The sequence below is a fragment of the Thamnophis sirtalis genome, unplaced genomic scaffold, assembly GCF_051295495.1.
Source record: "Thamnophis sirtalis isolate CommonGarterSnake01/CBP01778 unplaced genomic scaffold, rThaSir2_p1.2 scaffold_2, whole genome shotgun sequence".
NCBI lineage: Eukaryota > Metazoa > Chordata > Lepidosauria > Squamata > Natricidae > Thamnophis > Thamnophis sirtalis.
Window position 1 is genome coordinate 95,707,546 of NW_028261382.1, and position 21,298 is coordinate 95,728,843.

Genomic DNA, 21,298 nt, shown 5'->3' on the forward strand with positions numbered 1-21,298 from the left:
GGAGAATCACGCTTGGAACAAACAACACCCTAACATTTTCAGCAGGAAAAGTTCCATAATCTCGCAGCAAGATTTCCGTAGCTGTCACAAACCTCCCTGTAAAACCCAGATCATCAGATCTGCCCAGCGTCCCGAAGGCAGAGCAAGAAGCAACGCGTGGAAACTAATCAAGGAGAGAAGCAACTTAGAACTAAGGAGAAATTTTCTGACTGGTAGAACAATTAATCGGTGGAACTACTTGCTTCCAGAAGTTGGGAATGCTCCAACACTGGAAGTCTTTAAGAAGAGTTTGGTCAACCATTTGTCTGAAATGGTATAGGGCAGGGGTGGGCAATTGTAAACACTCAAAAGAGCCATTTGGACCCATTTCCCACGGAAAAGAAAACACCGGGAGCCACAAAACCCTTCCCGTGCCTGACTATTCCTGAGCAGCCACAAAATTAGCATATGTAGTTGAATTAAACATTCTGTTTTCTTACAAAACCTTTCTTGGATTTCACCATGTTCGGCCTACCGGGGGTTGAAAAGCTCAAGAAATCACTTTCCAGCGGATGTCACACTTTGGCTGGTGTAACGAATATTTTGAGCAACAGGGAGCCACAGCCCAGGGATAAAAGAGCCACATGTGGCTCCGGAGCCACAGAATGCTGAACCCTGGTACAGGGTAGTGACGGCTAACCTTTTTGTTGTTGCGTGCCTGTACCCATAATGCAATGCCCACATGACACCCCCACCCCCTGCGCACACTGCCCCCATACGCATGGGAGATACGCATGCATGAGCTGGGGCGATGGCTCACGGGCCCGCAGAGAGGGCTTTGCGTGCCACCTGTGGCCTGCGTGCCATAGGTTCGCCATCACAGGTATAGGGTCTCCTTTCTGAGCAGTGGCTTGGACTAGAAGACCTCCAAGGTCCCTTTCAGCTCTATTCCGATCGATTGATTGAATATTTTGGTCTTCTGACAGCATGACCGAGGAATGGAAATCCCAGCCACAATTGTGGTTGTAACCCCAGTTAATATCGGCATTTAGCACTGAATTTGCCTCTAAGCACCATGAAGGGTTTTTTAATAGACTTGACTAGAGTTGGAATGAAAGGAATTTTAATTCCATTACATTAAAGGCTTCTTTGTGGCTGTATAGCGTGGCCTAGAGGTGCAGCTCTCGCCTCACCATCAGGAGGCGGTGAGTTCGATCCTAGGTAGAGGCAAATATTTCTCTCTCTGGGCACAATGAGAATAGATCTGCTGAATAAAACTCTGCATTGGCAACAGGAATGGCATCCAGCCAGTAATCACTCAGCTCCATTCAGTTGGCCCAGAGTTCATCCCGCAAGGGATTATGGGGTCATTAACAGAAGATGAATTGTGGCTGTATAGGGTTTCCTACTTGAGCAGGGGGTTGGACTAGAAGACCTTCAAGGTCCCTTCCAATTCATTTGTTCCGACCACGCAGACTTCTCCAGTGAACTATCTATGGCCACCAGCCACACTTCTGGGATTTGAAGAGCTTCTGGAAACCAGCCTCACCTGCTGGCTTCTGCTACCAGCCAGAAAAATGTAATGGGAAGGAAAAGAAGTCGCATTTCGGCTGCCAGCAAAAGTGGGGAGGGGAGAGCAAATCAACCAAAGCCAGGGAGGGGAAATGGGAAGAAGCTATCCGCTCCCAGACGCCTCGCTCGAAATTTGAATTTTAACAATCCCCCAGGGACCCACTGGGATAATTTAAACTGTTTTTGAAAGAGCTCAGAGTTTTTCCCATGCAGAGGAACGCAACGGCATGCTACACCACAAAAGAGGTAACTATCGCGCTCCCTGGCAATTTGGAAGTTGGCACTGAAGTTAAGACAGGAGGCTCAATTTTTTTTTTATTAAGCTATTCATCCCCTAACCTCAGAGCTAATTTCCCCTAGATTTGTGCCTCATCGTAAATAGGGATATTCCTCCAGGAATGGAACTGCAAGGCGACAGTTTTGAGAGAAAGCTGATTTTGGGAGAAAGCAATGTGCAGCTTTGCCGCCCACTTAACGCTATAATCTCTGCAACTCTCCAAAAACCACTTTGGTTTCTGGAAGTTCTTTAAAAAAAACCCTCATTGAGACCACATTGCCCATATTTCTATGCGGCGCCTGGCAAAATCCCTGGGAATGCTAGTAAATATAAGAAAAGTACTGCGTAATAAAACCAACCTTTGGCGCAGATCAAGCTTGAGCCCCATTAAATTGGGATAACAGTTTAAAAAAAAAACGAGAACAAAACCTGCAAAATCATCGCTGGTAAAAGCTCAAGAAAAGTCAGAGCACAAGAGAGAGAAACAGAGAGAGAAAAACAGAGAGAAAGAGAGAGAGAGAGAGAGAAAGAAAGAAAGAGAGAGAGTGAGAGAGAGAAAGAAAGAAATAGAGAAATAGAGAGACATAGAAATAGAGAGGGAGAGAAAGAAAGAAAGGGAGAGAGAGAGAGTGTGTGTATGTGAGAGAAAGAAATATATACATACATACACACACACACATACAGAAAGAAATAGAGAGAGTGAGTGAAAGAAAGAGAGAGAAAGAGACAAAGAAATAAAAAGAGTGTGTGTGTGTGAGAGAGAGAGAGAAAGTGAAAGTGTGAGAGAAAAAGAGAAAGAGAGAGAAAGAAATAGAAGAGAGAGAAAGAAATAGAAGAGAGGGAAAGAAAGAGAGAAAGAGAAAAAATAGACACAGAAAGAGAGAAAAAGAGAGAAAGAGAAAGAGAGAGTGAGACTGAGAAAGAAAGAGAAAGAAAGAGAGAAAGAGAATGAGAAAAAATAGACACAGAAAGAGAGAAAAAGAGAGAAAAAGAAAGAAAGAAAGAGTGAGACTGAGAAAGAAAGAGAAAGAGAGAGAGAGAAATAGGAGAAAGTGAGAGCGAGAAAGAGAAATAGAGAGAGATAAAGAGAGAGAGAGGAATCACTCCAGTCTGTCACAAATCTTTTGGCTTTATGAACAAGCTTTATTTATATTGCGTTCCGTCTGAGGTTTTTAAGCAACGGAGGGACTCTGCTAGGTAGGGAGAGAAAGAGGGCAATGAATTATCTGCCGTGTTCCTCTGGATTGAGGGGGAAGAGTGGGAGGACAGTGATGAAGAGAGACAGAGGAGGATCTGAGCTCAGTTGAAACCATGGCAGGTTGGAAAACGTGCCAGCGAGCAGCAGAAATCTCTTGGGTTCCAGACGCTTCCCGATATTTTAGGACAGAGAACACCGTTATGCAGATCACATCATATACACCCTCTTAAGAGTCCGCTGATCTTTCACGCGATCGGAGAAGGGAGAAGATTGAGTGCCTGCTTAAGTATTCACATCCCCAGCTTTGCGTAAGAGCCAACACCAACTATGCGTCTTCCTACCTTTCCAGACAAGCCATGTGCGGGCAGAATCCCCAAATCCCCTTTTCCTTCTGCTTTCTAGGAAAGACACAAGTCCGCCCTTCCGAGGGCTCTGAAAGGCTTAAAGAGGGAGAGACAGAAAGAGAGAGAGAGACAGAGGCAGAGAGAGAGAGAGAGAGAGAGAGAGAGAGAGAGAGAGAGAGACAGAGAGAAACAGGGAGAGACAGAGAGAAACAGGGAGAGACAGAGAGACAGAGAGACAGAGAGAGACACAGAGACACACACACACACACAAACAGAGAGAGAGAGAGAGACGGATACAGAGAGACAGACAGAGAGACAGACAGACACACACACACACAGACAGAGACAGAGAGACAGAGAGAGACACACAGAGAGACAGAGAGACACACACAGAGAGACAGAGAGAGAGAAAGAGAGAGAGGGAGAGAGACACAGAGAGATAGAGAGAGAGAGAAAAAGAGAGAGAGAGAGAGATTCCCAGTCTGAGGATCTACTAATTGAAAACCAATTTAGGAGGAAGGAAGAGATACGTTCTTCAGGGAGGGCATATGTCTAAGAGGGATGACACTTTATTGCAGATGAAAAAGTAGAATAACTGGAGGACCGTATCAAAACATGCTTCAGGGTAAGAAGGCTATGCAAATGTTGAAGCTCTAGAAAAAGTGCAGAGAAGAGCAACGAAGATGATTAGGGGACTGAAGGCTAAAACATACTGTATAAAGAACGGTTGCAGGAAACAGGTATGTCACGTTTAATGAAAAGAAGGGATGATGACATGATAGCCACGTTCCAATACCATAAAGAAGAGGGAGTTAACTTATTCTTCAAGTTAACTTATTCTCCAAAGCAACTGAGAGTAGGACAAGAAGCAATGGGTGGAAACTAATCAAGGAGAGAGGCAACCTAGAATGAAGGAGACATTTCCTGATAGTTAACAACTTGCCTCCAGAAGTTGTGGGTTCTCCCTCACTGGAGATTTTTAAGGCCAACCCTTTGTTTGAAATAGTATAGGGCTTCCTGCTTGAGCAGGAGGTTGGATTAAAATACCTCCAAGATCCCTTCAAACTCTATTAATTCTGTTATTCTGTAACATGGCCATCCCTTTTGAGCAGACTTTCCAAACGTAGATATCCTCCAGACAAGTAGGATTCCCAGAATTCATAGTAATGGTTAAGATCATTATGGAATCCTGGGGTTGAAGGCCACACATCTGAAGAACATCCAAGTGGAAAGCTGATGAATGTAGCTCAAACTGAGAAGTAGAATACATCTTCTGCATGCAGAAGACCTTGGGTTCAGTCTAGAACCTCCTGTCTCAAAGATGGGGAGCTTAAGCCAATTAAACAAGACTCTGGTTCTGTACCAGACAATGTTGATGTTTCTATGAAAACAAGCCTGAAGAGGATGAAAGCTTATGTGTTGGCTTTCCACTAATCAAAACATTTTATAAGATAATGGAAAAGAAGAATCCTGCTGTTTCCGTTTCTAAAGATCCATGTGGCCTACTACCCTCTTCTCCAAGAGGCCCATCAGACAATTTTAGGAAATACCTAAGCATGACACAGAGACATAAAGTTAGAGCACTGACAATCCGGAGAGAAATCAGAATATCTCCAAAGAAGTCCCAGCAGCAGAACATATGCAGCTAGTTAATTGGCCTATCGATCCTCAACTATTCAAGTTATCTTAATCATTTATGGGATACTAGACTGCTTTAGGCTTGCAACAAGAGAAGAGAAGAGAAGAGAGGGGACGGGACGGGAGGAGTGGAGGGTAGAGGAGAGGGGGAGAAGAGAAGAGGAGGGAAGGGAAGAGAGAGGAGAGGAGGAAAGAGAGGAGAGGAGGGGGGAGGAGAGGGGAGAAGACAGGAAAGAAGAAAGGGGAGAGGAGGGGAGAGAGGAGAGGAGGAGGGAGGAAAGAGGATAGGGGAGAGGACAGGAGAGGCGAGGAAAGGAGGGAAGAGAGGAGAGGAAGAGAGAGGAGAGGGGGAGAAGAGAAGAGGAGGGAAGGGGAGGGAGAGGGGAGGGGAGGAGGAAAGAGAGGAGAGGAGGAGGGAGGAGAGGGGAGAAGACAGGAAAGAAGAAAGAGGAGAGGAGGGGAGAGAGGAGAGGAGGAGGGAGGAAAGAGGAGGGGAGAGGTTAGGGGAGAGGACAGGAGAGGCGAGGAAAGGAGGGAAGAGATGAGAGGAAGAGAGAGGAGAGGAGGGAGGAGGGGAGGTGAGGAGAGGAGAGGAGGAGAGGAGAGAAGAGAATGGCTACTACAGAAAACTCTTGAAATTTCCAACTTGAAATCTGAAAAGAACGAGGAAGTGCAGCTCTTATTCTAACTTCCATCCTGTCATCTAACTTGAGCAATGTAGGTGGGCAGAGCTGAGAGGTTCATTAAATTTTAGACCTTGAATTTTTATTGAAAAAGGGAATCATCACTGAACCCCTTACCCCTTCTCTTCTCCCACCCAAGACCTCCCTACATGGGACGGAGTGAGACGAGGACAGATGCATGGGTTTACTTACTGCTGGTCCAGTAAAAGGAATATGGTCACAATTCTCTAACCAGGAGTGGTTGAGACTCTCCGCAAATTCCTGGAAGAAAGGATGGGACTGGTTGAAGATAGAAAACCCCATGATGTTCACTCGATCATCCATAAGGCTGTCCAGTTGCTGGAGAGAAAATTCCTACAGGAAGCCAAGGATCAAAAAGAAGAATTAGTATGTTCCTCAATGCTCGAAACGCGTATTCAATAACAAATATGTATAAACATTGATTTTGAATGCATGAAGTGGATACGAATAAAAAGAAACATTAGGACAGGGATGGTAGACACGTTGGTGCGCTTATGCATGCCCCTTAAAGACTTCTTAAGAATGGGGTGAGGTCCACAGAAGACAGTTTAAGGTTAAAGTTTTGGGAGTTTGGGGATGGAACAATGGAATCAGGTAGGGCATTCCAGGTGTTGACCACTCTGTTGCTGAAGTTGTATTTTCTGCAATCGAATTTGGAGCGGTTTACCTTGTGTTTGTATCTATTGTGTGCTGGTGTATTGTTGTGGTTGAAGCTGAAGTAGTCATCAACAGGTAGGACATTGCAGCAGATAATGTCAGACTGAAGGTGGCGTAGTTCTAAGTTGTCTAAACCCAAAATGTTAAGCCTGTTGGCTTAAGGGATTCTGTTGTGAGCAGAGGAGTGGAGGACTCTTCTCGTGAAATATCTCTGGACTCGCTCGATTGTATTAATGTCCGATACGCAGTGCGGGTTCCAGACAGATGAGCTGTATTCGAGGATTGGTCTAGCAAAGGTTTTGGATAGCAGTACAATATTCCCAGAGAAGAAGCTATGCAAGATTAGGTTAAGAACTCTTAATGCCTTTTTTGCAATGTTGTTACAGTGGGCTCTTCATTAGATATTCATCTAATGAATTAGATATTCATCTAATGAATTAGATATTATTAGATATTAGACTCATTAGATATGAGTCCTCCAAGGTCCTTGACAGAGTGAGGGCCATCTACAAGGTCGTGTCCATCTAGCTTGTATTTTGGGTTCTTATTTCTTTTCTTTTTTTTTGCCAAGTGTCAGACAGAGCATTTGTTGGTTGAGATGAAGGGAAAGCATTTCACCAACTGCAAAGACTGGTAAGGAATGTCAAGAAGATTCAACAGCTATTTATTTATGAACTCCTTCTGGGGGGGAAAAAGGAGAAAGAATTCAAAATCCTCATCTGTTGCAAACATGACCAGGAGGAAGTCATGTGTAACATGAAAACTGAGAAGGCCTTAGCCTCTTGTCTTTATAAATTGCGGATGGAACTCACTGGAGAATCCAACTTCTATCTCCATAAAAAGAAGAAAAAATAATAAAGGCTCATCTTCATTCCACAAACCAGCACCGGGGACTGACCTTCACAGATCAAAGGAGGCATTAAAACTTCAATTTCTATGAGCAGTTACAAAACCGTGAAATAAATTATGATCCGGGTCAAGACAGAGATTTTACACTCGTAAATCAGAAATGTAATGCTGGTTTTCTGTTGTTTGTTTTGCAAAGGTGGCTATTATTCTAGCTTTTAAGCCAGATGGGGAAGACAAAGGCAATGACTGACAACGTATCGGTGATGGACAAACTTAAATCAGGAGCCCGACTGGGGATTTCTTTCTGGCCTGAGTTGCGTTATCATTAAGCAACACGTAAATTAGCGGCTGCATTACTGACACAGCTTGAATGATGCGGTTTTTCCGTTTCCCAGGCAGGTTATTTATTTCCGCATAGCACATTGTCAACTCGTGGCACGAGGGCAGATGGCTAATGAGAGCCAGGGGCCTGGAGGGATTCCGTATGCAAAGAGTGTGGCAACAATTGTGCCAAACAAGCACGATCTGTCTTTCTCCCTGGACAGACGCCGGAGGACCAAGGGGGAAAAAAAATCAAATCTCTCAGACCTATCCAGGAATCTTGAGTAGAGTAGATTTGCAGAAAAAAAAAACCACAATTCCGAGTAGCAACCTCACAAAGAAAACCAGCCGAGAAACAAAAGTGACAATGCATTTGAATAGCTGGTACCCTGAGAAATCACCTTCCTACAGGAAGATAAAAGACTAAAACCAAACATATTTTATGTCGTGGAGACTTCAATCAGGAGTTTTAAAGCAAGAAGAATAGGATAGGATAGAATAGAAAATAGAATAGAATAGAATAGGAGTAGGAGTAGAAGTAAAGTAAAGTAGAGTTTAATAGAGTAGAGTAGAATAAATATTGGAATGAAGAATAGAGTAGAATAGAATTAGAATAGAATAGAATGGAATCAATAGAGAATAGAATAGAAATAAGAGTAGAGTAGAGTAGAATAGAATCAATAGAGAATAGAATAGAAATAATAGAGTAGAAGAATAGAATCAATAGCAAATATAATAGAAATAATAGAGTAGAATAGAATAGAATCAATAGAGAATAGAATAGAAATAAGAATAGAGTAGAATAGAATAGAATCAATAAATAGAATAGAAATAATAGAGTAGAATAGAATAGAATCAATAGAGAATAGAATAGAAATAAGAATAGAGTAGAGTAGAATAGAATAGAATCAATAGAGAATAGAATAGAAATGAGTAGAGTAGAATAGAATCAATAGAGAATAGAATAGAAATAATAGAGTAGAATAGAATAGAATCAATAGAGAATAGAATAGAAATAATAGAGTAGAATAGAATAGAATCAATAGAGAATAGAATAGAAATAATAGAGTAGAATAGAATAGAATCAATAGAGAAAAGAAAAGAAATAATAGAGTAGAATAGAATAGAATCAATAGAGAATAGAATAGAAATGAGTAGAGTAGAATAGAATCAATAGAGAATAGAATAGAAATAATAGAGTAGAATAGAATAGAATCAATAGAGAATAGAATAGAAATGAGTAGAGTAGAATAGAATCAATAGAGAATAGAATAGAAATAATAGAGTAGAATAGAATAGAATCAATAGAGAATAGAATAGAAATAATAGAGTAGAATAGAATAGAATCAATAGAGAATAGAATAGAAATAATAGAGTAGAATAGAATAGAATCAATAGAGAATAGAATAGAAATAAGAGTAGAGTAGAATAGAATAGAATCAATAGAGAAAAGAAAAGAAATAATAGAGTAGAATAGAATAGAATCAATAGCGAATAGAATAGAAATAAGAATAGAGTAGAGTAGAATAGAATAGAATTCTTTATTGGCCAAGCGTGATTCAACACACAAGCAATTTGTCTCTGGCACATAAATTCTCAGTGTACACATGAGCAACAAGTGATAAATCATGATTATCGTAATAAAATATAAACAATTAGGGGGTAAAGTACAGAATTTTTGGGAATAGTGGTAGGAATAAATAAAGGAGAAGATTTGTAACTCAGGGTTGAAATTGTGATAAGAGAGCTCCAGCCTCTGTCATTTGGTGAGCTCACTAAATGCAGTTTCTTTTAATGCTTTGAATATCTTCTTCTCGGGTTTTTATTGCGGCCCAGACCGAGCTGTGATTTATGAGATCAGCTACTCCCCTTCCATCTGTTGGCTGTATATGCTTAGCATTCCTCAAGAGTTACTTCCTCAGCCTGTTTACCATCTTTGATACCTCCTTCCCCCAGGTCAAGAGAGGAAGGAAAGAGGGTTGTGATGGCGAACCGATGGTACGTGTGTCCGAGGTGGCACGCAGAGCCCTCTCTGTTGGCACCTGCGCCGTCGCCAGCTGCTCTTCTGCTGCAGTGCCGGAAAACGGCCTGAAAACAACACCAAAATGCTCCACAATGGCCTAGAAATGGCCTGAAAAACAGCCAAAACACAGGCTATTTTTCTGGCTGTTTTCTGGGCCATTTTCAGGCTGTTTTTGGCCATTTGGGGGCCATTTCTAAACTAAAACGGCCCCAAAAAACGCCCCGAAAAATGGCCTGAAAATCAGCCAAAAAACAGGCATGTGCATGGCGGCCAGCTGGTCTTCTGGTGTTCTGGCACACAAAAAGACCAGCTGGCTGGCATGCATGCGCATGCCGGAAGCCTGAAGACCAACTGGTTGGCGCATGAGCGCATACCCACCATCTGGTCTTTGGGTTTCTGGTGCTCCAGCATGTATACATGCATGTGCGTGCACACACATTCCAGTTCAGACACTCGGTTTGTTTGTTTGTTTGTTTATTATTTATTTATTAGACTTATATACCGCTTCATAGGGATTTCAGCCCTCTCTAAGCGGTTTACAGATTTTTAGCAAATTGAGTCAGCAAAATGCCCCCACAGTCTGGGTCCTCATTTCACCCACCCCGGAAGGATGGAAGGCTGAGTCAACCTTGAGCCGGTGAGATTTGAACCGCTGAACTGCAGATAACAGTCAGCTGAAGTGGCCTGCAGTACTGCACCCTAACCACTGCACCACCCCGGCTCTCTAAAGTTCCCGAAAAGGTTTGCCTCACTGAATTAGGGAATCTAGAGGCTGGCTGATGTTTGGAGAGAGAATTCAGCATTCCCCTACTAGTCCTCTTGAGTACTTAATGCACAGGGGAGAATTAAGATGCAGTACCCATGGAGTAGTTGGAAAAACCAGGATGAAGACCTTGGCCAAAGCCGTCTTGGCGCTTCAGTGTTGCCACTGGAGCTGAGGGATAGGGAAGGGGGAATTGAGATAGCTGCGGTTGTTTGGTCAAAATAAGATACTTTTCTCTTGGGAACCAAGGACGTTCTCACACCTGGCTGGAGGAAGGAGGAGTGATGTCACCAGGCAACCAGACAGCGCCTTGATTGGACCATGTGACTGGTTGTTTGGTGGTTGAGGGGAAAACTTTTAATTAGCGTATTTTTCGCAGTATAAGGCGCACCTTCCCCCCCTAAAAGAAGGTGAAAATTTGGGTGCGTCTTATACACTGAATGTAGCCCCACCCACCCACCCACCAGCTCCAACCCTTTAGCCTCTGCCTCCTGGCAATTTATCTCTTTGCAGCAAACCGGGCTTGAGGAGATGATGATCAGGAGCAATTGAAAGTGAAACTTGCTGTTTGCTTCACGTGGCAAATTGCTGGGAGGCAGATTATATATTTTTTCTTGTGCTAATCAGGCTGTTTGCTGCAAGGAGGTAAGTCAACAACTATAAATGCCTATAGAATGTTCAAATGATTAGACTTATTTTAAAGACTTCTTTATTATTATTCTAGACAACTTAACAGAATGAAGAAGCTTTTTAAAATAAATGCTTGATCTGAAGTGGCCCCGTACTACTGTTTTAAAAAGTGCTATTCTTTTAAATAGCAGAGAATAACTATGGAAAGCCACATCATTTTTAACAGCATCTGTACAAGTATAGTCTGAAATATAACACTACAAAGAGTGCATATTGCCCGTACTGTTTGTTGCAAGGAGGCAAATTGCTGAGAGGCAGATATTTTTCCCTTGTTTTCCTCCCCAAAATCTAGGTGCATCTTATACTTCAGAGCGTCTTATACTTCAGAGCGTCTTATACTTCAGAGCGTCTTATACTTCAGAGCGTCTTATACTCTGAAAAATATGGTAGGGGCCCTTCAGAGTCGATTTTCCCCAGATCTGTGCCAATATGATATTTCAAATACAGCTATTCCTTGAGGAATCCACCTACCTCAGAGTTTTTGATTGTAATGGATCTATTACTTGGGACCCTGTATAAGCGCACCAGCGTGCCTATTGTCTCTGTCCTACTATCCCCATTTATTTGTACTCATTTCCTTTGTCTGTGTCCATGTTTATAGTTGTGTCTGTTATCTTGTACATGTTTGACTAAATCAATAAAATAAATCTTGATTTCATCTGAGATCTTCCTGGCTCCCTGTGCAACCCCCTTTATCAATTACTGCAAGAGGTTTATTGGGAGGAGAATTCTGCAGCTGATTAATATCCTTCTAATCATTTCTTAAGTGCCCGTTTATGAGGGATTTTATGAGCTGATGAGGGGGCAGATTCCAAAACGGGAGACTGATGGAGAGAATTCAGATGCTGCTGTCATAATGTGCTCAAAACCCGTCGGCGTCCTCAAAAATCCTCTCTAATTTTTGCGCCGGTTTCTTTTATCGTTTGCAGCAGATTTTGTGAAGCAAAGAGGATTAATGGCGTCTTGATTCTGGAGTGGCATGCCATTCCCGTTTCTTGTTTTTCTGCAAATTTTCTGTTTTCTCATCCAGAAAAAAAAAAATAATGTTCCTTAATCTCACCTTTATCTCCCTTGAAACGCTGCCAGAGACCTCATTGCTGTTTAGTTTTGCAAGGCCAAATGTAGCACAGAGTCAAACAACTTCTCAGTGCTTGAACTGACTAAATGAATGAATTGCTTCCTGCAAAGGCTCACATTTGTTTGCTCCTCTTTTATGTCTTATGGGAGGGGCCAATCATCTCCAAGACTTACCGTATTTTCACCCATATAACCCGCGGGTTATATGCGGTTTTTACATGCACAGCGCCCCCCTGCGGGTTATATGCGTGGGCGGGGTATACGGAAAATATTTTACACGATCGGAGGCTTACACGATCGGAGGCTTGCTTCTTTCTCCGTTTCTTCCCCCACCCCGATCTCAGCTGTTTCCTTCTCCTCCGTTCCTTTCCTCTTCCCCAGCGTGCGCAGGCTTCTTTCTCCGTTTCTTCCCCCACCCCGATCTCAGCTGTTTCCTTCTCCTCCGTTCCTTTCCTCTTCCCCAGCGTGCGCAGGCTTCTTTCTCCGTTTCTTCCCCCACCCCGATCTCAGCTGTTTCCTTCTCCTCCGTTCCTTTCCTCTTCCCCAGCGTGCGCAGGCTTCTTTCTCCGTTTCTTCCCCCACCCCGATCTCAGCTGTTTCCTTCTCCTCCGTTCCTTTCCTCTTCCCCAGCGTGCGCAGGCTTCTTTCTCCGTTTCTTCCCCCCCCATCTCAGCTGTTTCCCTTCTCTTTTACTCGTCGCGGGTTATATGCGTGGGCGGGTTATATGCGTGGGCGGGGTATACGGGAAATATTTTACACGATCCGGAAAACCCGCGGGTTATATGCGTGTGCGGGTTATTTGCGTGGGCGGGTTATATGGGTGAAAATACGGTACTCCTGAGATTCCCTTTGTGTCTTAACTGTTCTTGCCTTCTAGCAGCTCTGCCCATTCGCACACTGGGAACAGGCTCACACTGTTCTTCTGCCTCACTGATGTCAGTCTCTGGAGGCTCCAGAGGCAGCACGTAACTACCAGATGGACCTGGCTCCCTCTCTGCCTCTGGCGCAGAGCCCTCATCCGAGCCTTCCCCAGACTCCAGGACTGGCCCATGTGCCTCCCCAACCTCTTTCCGACTTTGCTGCCAGCTCTGCAGGCCACCAGCAGGCCACAACAGTATTTCTTTTGGCTAATACACATTCTTCTTTTTCTGAAGCCAAAGCCCTTCACTTGCTACAAAATGCTAAGCTGCTAAATCAATTTATCATTCTTACAGCCGTCTGAAAAACATTGCCATTTATTCCCGAAATTGTACTAGATTACACTAAGTGCTTTATGACTTAAGAAAAGAAAAAAAAGAAAAAAAAAAGGATTGGCTTACTCATTACATATTAACTCTGTCAATAACCACAGAATAAACGGCAATTTAAAATTGCAAAAATCAATTTCCCCTGCCAAAAGCCAGTTGCCTTGATGTAGATGGTTGATTTGTTTTTTAAGTTGATGCATCATTGTACACATACATATTTTTTTTTGAATCATTCCTGGCCTGGATAGTTTCCATTGCAAAAGTTCCAGAAATGGAAACATTTTGATCTTTTGTCCAGTTATGACTCACAGAAGTATTAAAAAATTGGATTAAATCGGCTTTGTTACCTCTTTTTTAGCTGACAGTTTAGCAAAATGGTGGCTCTCGACTTATGACCAGAATGAAGGCCAATGTTTCTGTTGCTAAGCGAGACAGTTGGTAATGGATTTTACCCCATTTTACGACATTCCCTGCCGCCGTTGTTAAGTGAATCGCTGTAGTGGTGAAGTTAGCAGCATGGCTGTTGAGGGAATCTGGTTTCCCCATTGACTGCTTATCAGGAGGCGAATCAAAGGGGATCGCGTGACCCCAGGACACTGCAACCGTCATAACTGTGAGTTAGTGGCCAAGCATCCAGATTTTGATCACGTGATGATGAAGATGCTGCAATGGTCATAGGTGTGAAAAAATCACTTGTTTGATTGCCATCGTAACTTCGAACAGCTACTAAATGAATAGCAATACATGGAGAATTAGGTGAGACTAATCATGGTGCCCAGAGACAGCCAGGTTAATAACCATGTTGTTAAGAGTACATACATGGATTTTTGGGATGTGGCTTTCAAGCTTCAAGACACAATACAAGAACTAGAAAAATAAACAAAAACTCTGGAACAACAGTTGGAAATAGACAAAGAGAGTGTTGTGGCCCGCCAGCAGCCAGCAGAGCTGGCAGCAGATTCAGACAGTGAGGAGGTTGGGGAGGAACTTGGCCAGTCCTGGAGTCTGGGGAAGGCTCTGGTGAGGGCTCTGTGTCGGAGGCAGAGAGGGGGCCAGGGCCGTCTGACAGTTATCAGCTGCCTTCAGAGTCAGACATCAATGAGGCAGAAGAACAGCTGGAGCCTGTTCCCAGTGTACGCATGCGCAGAGTTGCCAGATGAAGGGAACAGCTAAAGAACAGGGGTCGACTTGGGAGTAAGGCCACAGGTAGGTGATGAATGGCCCCTCCCAGAGGCAATAAAAGAGGAACGAAAGGGGAGTGGAGTTTGCAGGAGACAATTAGTTCAATTCATTAGTGACAGTTATCAGCTGCCTTCAGAGTCAGAGATCATTGGGCAGAAGAACAGCTGGAGCCTGTTCCCGATGTGCACATGTGCAGAGCTGCCAGGAGAAGGGAACAATTAAGGAGCAAGGGGCGACTTGGGAGTAAAGGTACAGGAAGACGGTGAATGGCCCCTCCCAGAGGGAATAAAGGAGGAGCGAAAGGGGAGTGGAGTTTGCAGGAGGCAATTAGTTCAATTCATTGGTGTGAAGATCTGTTCCTGACTTCTTGCCAAGTAATTGCTGCTACAGCGTGGCGTTTGGAAGATATCAGCCTGGCAGCTCTCCAAAGTCTATAATTGTGAAATCTCATGAAAGACGGTTTGCTGTGAGTTTGCTGGAGAGGAATTCGCTTTAATCTAAATAAAAAGAAGGTTTATCAGAACTAGGAGTCTACTTCAGGAGCCGAGGTGGCGCAGTGGCTAGAGTGCAGTACTGCAGGCCACTTCAGCTGACTGTTAGCTGCAGTTCGGCGGTTCAAATCTCACCGGCTCAAGGTTGACTCAGCCTTCCATCCTTCCGAGGTGGATGAAATGAGGACCCAGACTGTGGGGGCGATATGCTGACTCTGTAAACCGCTTAGAGAGGGCTGAAAGCCCTATGAAGCGGTATATAAGTCTAAGTGCTATTGCTATTGCTATTGGGAAGCCTAGGTCAGAACAGGGAGAATTGTTGGAAGATTAATAGATTATATGTATATTTAAAAGGGAGGATATTAACGTATTCTCCCTTTCCGATGTATGGAACAAGCAAATTACAGAGATAAAGTGGATATAGTTATCCCGGAGGTGGAAGGGCAGAGTTTTGGAGGCCTGAGTGACTATTAATCTTCATTACTGCCTATGAAAATCCAATGCATTTATACTCATTTCCTTTTGTGCTTTTCTTGGCGTTGAAGAAATTCAGCACTGCGTTATTCCTAGGGAAAGTAGAGGTGGAATCACTGTATGAAGAGCAGCTGGGATCAGGCGGATCTCTAGCTTTCATTCTCCTGCATTTCTCACGTTGCAAACGTGGGGTGGTATTCAGCAGGTTCTGACCAGTTCTGGAGAACTGGTACCACAAATTTGGAGTAGTTCACAGAACCAGTAAATACCACCTCTGTCTGGCCCCACCCTCATTTATTCTCTGCCTCCCAAGTCCCAGCTGATCGGGAGAAAATGGGGATTTTGCAGTATCCTTCCCCTAGAGTGGGGAGGGAATGGAGATTTTGCAGTATCCTTCCCCTGGAGTGGGGAGGGAATGGGGATTTTGCAGTATCCTTCCCCTGGAGTGGGGAGGGAATGGAGATTTTACAGTATCCTTCCCCTGGAGTGGGGAGGGAATGGGGATTTTACAGTATCCTTCCCCTGGAGTGGGCAGGGAATGGGGATTTTGCAGTATCCTTCCCCTGGAGTGGGCAGGGAATGGGGATTTTACAGTATCCTTCTCCTGGAGTGGAGGGAATGGGGATATTGCAGTATCCTTCCCCTGGAGTGGAGGGAATGGAGATTTTGCAGTATCCTTCCCCTGGAGTGGGGAGGGAATGCAGATTTTACAGTATCCTTCTCCTGGAGTGGGGAGGGAATGGGGATTTTACAGTATCCTTCCCCTGGAGTGGGTAGGGAATGGGGATTTTACAGTACCCTTCTCGTGGAGTGGGGAGGGAATAGAGATTTTACAGTATCCTTTCCTTGCCACGCCCACCAAGCCATGCCCACAGAACCGGTAGTAAAAAAAATTGAATCCCACCACTGGAGCAAACCCTACTTTCTTCTAGCATTGGTGATGTTACCTAGTTTAGTAGTGAAACATCTGCATGAAAATAGCCAAGCTCAGAGAGAACCAAGGACCCATAGTCCTCCTCCTCTCTTCCTCCTCCTTCTCTCTGCAACCCCACTTCCTTCTAGCACTAATGATATTATCTAGTTGGATGATGAAACATCTGTAAGAAAACAGCCAAGCTCACAGAACACCAAGGACCAAAAAGGATGTATCTAATGGATAATGGCAAATCATACCTTTGACCAAATTGCTTTGCGTATAGAGCCTTCGGATAATGGACATCTTACATTTAAGCCTCCTCCTCCTCCTCCTCTCCACAAACCCTACTTCCTTCTAGCACTGATGACATTGTCTACTTGGGTAATGAAACATCTTCAAGAAAACAGCCAAGCTCGGAGAGCACTAAGAACCTCACTGTTCAACCCTGAGCCGCAAATGTCCTTTTGCTACCAGAGATTCTCTCTCGGTACCAAGTTCAAATCCATTCCCAGCCATGGAAGCTCACAATGGTCACCTTGCGTCATTTCTCTCTCCTGGCCTCAGGCCTTAAGTGGTGGGGGAAGAAAATGGCAGCATGGCTACCCATGACCCACTGAATTCCAGTGGGGGGGGGGGGGGGGAAGCAGGATGGAAACCGATTAAATGAATCAGTCCCCGAACTTGGCAACTTTAAGACTTGTGGACTTCAACTCCCAGAATTCTCCAGCCAGCTATTCTGGGAGTTGAAGTCCACAAGTTATCAAGTTTGAAGGCTTCTGAAATAAATATTCATCTGGGTTCCTGGCAGCTCTGATCTTCCAGTGGGCCCTGTGATTTTGTCTCCGGTTCTCCACCAGCGATGATGCTTGTTTTTCTTGCCTGAGGTTTTTCTCTCCATTGAGCTGTCTAATTAGGATGATTCAAAATCAGGATGACTCACCATCTTGATGGAAGCCAGCCAGCCAGCCAATCAGCTAGCTAGCCTGGCACCTTCCCCAAACCCCACAACAATGCAGCCATAAAGCCAGGAGTGAAATCCTCCCGGTTCGTCCCGGTTTGGCCGAACCGGTAGGGACACTTGTCCTAGCTTCTGTGAATCAGTAGTGTAAAAAAAAAAAAAAGCTTCTGAGGATCGTGCAGCTCAGCTGTGAGCCATGCGATCCTCAGAAGCTTTCCCCCCACTTTTTAAAGCATTGGGGAATGCTTCGATTTGGGCGAACCAGCAGGGAAAAAATGCTTTAAAAAGCTTTTAAAAATGCTTCCGACAATCGCGCGGCTCACAGCTAAGCTGTGTGATCCTCAGAAGCTATTCGGTTCTCCTGAATCGTCGGGGGAAAAATTGCTTTAAAAATCTTAAAAAATAGCTGAAAGTGAAAAAAAAAGTTGGCCACACCCACCCGGTCACATTACCCCCCCCCCACAAAGCCACGCTCACAGAACTGGGGGGTGGGATTTCACCACTGCATAAAGCCTAATGGCCATCCAGTGCAAGGTTGTGGGGGAACGGGATGGAGGGAGTCGGGAATTAGGAGTAACTTCTGCCTCGACTTTTCTTTTTCAAACATGAAGAGCTGATCTTCAAAACATTTTCCCAGGACGTCAAGCACGATGCTGGCCTCCTGACCCCTTGTATGACCGCTACTTTCCCATGTCAATCTTCATATTCTTAAATTTAAATTTATAATAGTGCCTCTCCTTTGGATGGACGGTTTCTCCCCTCCCCTCCTTTTAAAAGTTTTTTTATTTTTTATTCTCTTACATACCATTGTAGGTACACATTCACATAATTGTTATTGTTCTTTACATTTGTCATTTTTTTTTTAGATTTTTATTAACAAACATGTAAAACACACACACACACACACAAATTAGAATGTACACCACATTCATACAATATTGTATGAACAGGAACTTCCTGTTCTTTATAATAGCAATCATCAATCGATACCGCTCACCTTATATTATTTCCCCTTCTATTGTATTTCATTTGGATTTCAACCATTCTTAACCCTCTTATTTTACTCATAACTATTTATTTTTTGAGTTTTGTTATATTCCTTCATTGATTCTTGTCTCTTTCCTCCATCCACCTATACCATTTATCCCATATCTGGTAGAATCCTGATTCTTCTTTTCCCTGGATTTCTTTAGTTAGTTTGTCCATTTCAACACAATCCATAACCTTTCTTATTATTTCATCTTCGCTTGGGATTAATTTGTTTTTCCATTTCTGGGCAAAGGCAATCCTTGTCGCCGTAATTATATGTAGTATTAAATACTGGATTTCTTTTTTGTATTTCGCAGACATAATTCCTAATTTAAAAAAAACTTCAGGTTTCCATTCTATTTTAACCCCTGTTATTGCCTCCAGCCAATTTTTGATCCTTTTCCAAAAAATTTTAGCCGCCTCACAGGTCCACCATAAATGGTAAAATGTTCCATGTACTGATTCGCATTTCCAACATTTTGGGGAGATACTTGTTAAGATTTTAGCTAGTCATTCTTATACATTTGTTATTCCATTTAATAGGTTGTAATATACAATTTGGGTTGCTTTATTTACCATCCCTTCCGCCTGTTGTAACACCATCTTATTTCCCCTTTTTCTCCTAATCTATCTGTCTATCTAAATATATAAGAATATGTTAAAGAGCAAGATATAAAGGGGGGGGGACATGGTTAGGATAGATTAGCGAAGGAAAGGGAATAAGGAATGATACTAAATTATATTTGGGTTTGTGGAAAATACCATCCCAAGGAAACATAAATGAGATTTGAAAGAGACACCTATAACAACAGAAAAAGAAAGGGAGAGAGGAGAAAAGAGGAGGGAAGGAAAAGAGAGGAAAGGAGAGGAGGGTGGAAGGGAGAGAAAGAGAAGGAGAGAAGGTAGGAAGGGGATGAGTAAGAGTAGGAGTAGGGGAGAGGTAAGCTTAGAAGGAAGGGGAAGGAGAGGAGGAAGGCTTCTCCTCCCCTTTTGAACACCTCTCTCCTCCCGGCCTTTCGACTGAGATAGGCCTTCCACCGTCTGCTGTCCCACAGAACCTGTCAACTTGATTTTATGTCTCATTCCCCCCTCCCCCTCCCCTGTTAGGCCTTGATTGGGATCATTAGTGACTTGATAATCCCTCTAGATTTATTAGCTTAAATAGCTCCACTCCCATCTCCTGTCTGCGTTTAAATATTGCTTAATTCCCATCAATCTCTCTTCCATCTGTCCAAGTTTCCATCCAGCGACTCTCCTCTTTCCTAATTAACCCCGTCAAGACTGCACTGAGGTGAGAATTAGATTATTTCGATAAACTAATCAATACAAAAGAGGAAGAAGATTAAGGCCACTTGGTTTTTCAACCAGCATCTGTTTTAGAACTGTCCTTGCAATAACATTAGACTTCTAACTGAGGGTCTGCAGTTTCGCCCAATAAAGTTGATTGTGGGCATTACTAAAGTGATTCCGAAGCAAAAAAACAAACAAACACATTTGTTTGTATCAAGTTATGCTGTTGATGACAGAGAAGCCCAATTTCTAAGCCATGTCCTGGAAGAGAACTGCCTTGGAGTGACTGTGACAATGTTCTTCTGCCTTTGCACCACCAGCAACACAACTAATTAGAAGTACTTTGCTTCAAGCCAAGGATGACAATTTGATTTGTAGGGGAAATGTGCACAAGTACCAGCCATGTTCAGAATAATGTAGAGTAAAGTAGAGTAGAATAGTAAAGGGTAGGGTAGGGTAGGGTAAGGTGAGTAGAACAGAACAGAACAAATATTGGAATGAAGAATATAGAGTAGAGTAGAATAGAACAGAACAAATATTGGAATGAAGAATAGAGTAGCGTAGAATAGAATAAAATAGAATAGAAGTAGAGTAGAGTAGAGTACAGTAGAGTAGAGTAGAACAGAACAGAACAGAACAAATATTGGAATGAAGAATATAGAGTAGAGTAGAGTAGAGTAGAGTAGAATAGAACAGAACAAATATTGGAATGAAGAATAGAGTAGCGTAGAATAGAATAGAATAGAATAGAATAGAAGTAGAGTAGAGTAGAGTAGAACAGAACAGAACAAATATTGGAATGAAGAATATAGAGTAGAGTAGAGTAGAGTAGAGTAGAGTAGAGTAGAGTAGAGTAGAGTAGAGTAGAGTAGAGTAGAACAGAACAGAACAGAACAGAACAAATATTGGAATGAAGAATAGAGTAGCATAGAGTAGAATAAAATAAAATAGAATAGAATAGAATAGAAGTAGAGGAGAGTAGAGTAGAACAAAACAGAACAAATATTGGAATGAAGAATAAAGAGTCGAGTCGAATAGAATAGAATAGAATAGAATAGAATAGAATATATTGATAGAATAATAGCTTTGGAAGGGACCTTGGAGATCTTCTGGTCGCCCCCTCTGCTGGTCCAAGTCATAAAATGGGGCAAAACACACACTCAACAACTGCCTCACTTAACCACCTAAATTTGAGGCTCCATTGTGCTTGTTAAGTCAAGGATTACCGATAGTGGTGTTTTCCAACCTTGGCAACTTTTTAAGATGTGTGGACTTCAACTCCCAGAATTCCCCCAGGCAGGGGGAATTCTGGGAGTTGAAGTCCACACATCTTAAAGTTGCCAAGGCTGATAAACATTAGTTTAGAGTAGTACCCTACTTCCTAATTTATTAACTTCAGGCATGCCCAAAAGACAGGAAGCAATGGGGAGAAAAATGACGAGGAACAAAGAGAGTCCCAAACGTTAGAAGAAGTCCGCCCAAACCGGAGCCTTTGGAGGGCGGGGGGGGGGGAAGCAGATCTTTTGGTGATCTTCTGAACTGCTGATAGAACCTCTTCATCTGCTGCTCCTACCCTAAGGCCAGGGGTGTGTTCCTGCCAGTTCTAACCACTTCTATAA

At 43.2% G+C, this 21,298-nt stretch overlaps 1 protein-coding gene across 1 annotated transcript in view; it reads right to left on the reverse strand.

The window, feature by feature from the left end:
• GRIK4 (glutamate ionotropic receptor kainate type subunit 4) overlaps nucleotides 1-21,298 on the reverse strand; it is a 378,863-nt gene that overhangs the window by 81,733 nt on the left and 275,832 nt on the right. The window contains exon 8 of the mRNA XM_087706418.1: nucleotides 5,884-6,045. Within this exon, the coding sequence (XP_087562544.1) occupies nucleotides 5,884-6,045 (162 nt within the window). The remainder of the gene's footprint in view (nucleotides 1-5,883; nucleotides 6,046-21,298) is intronic.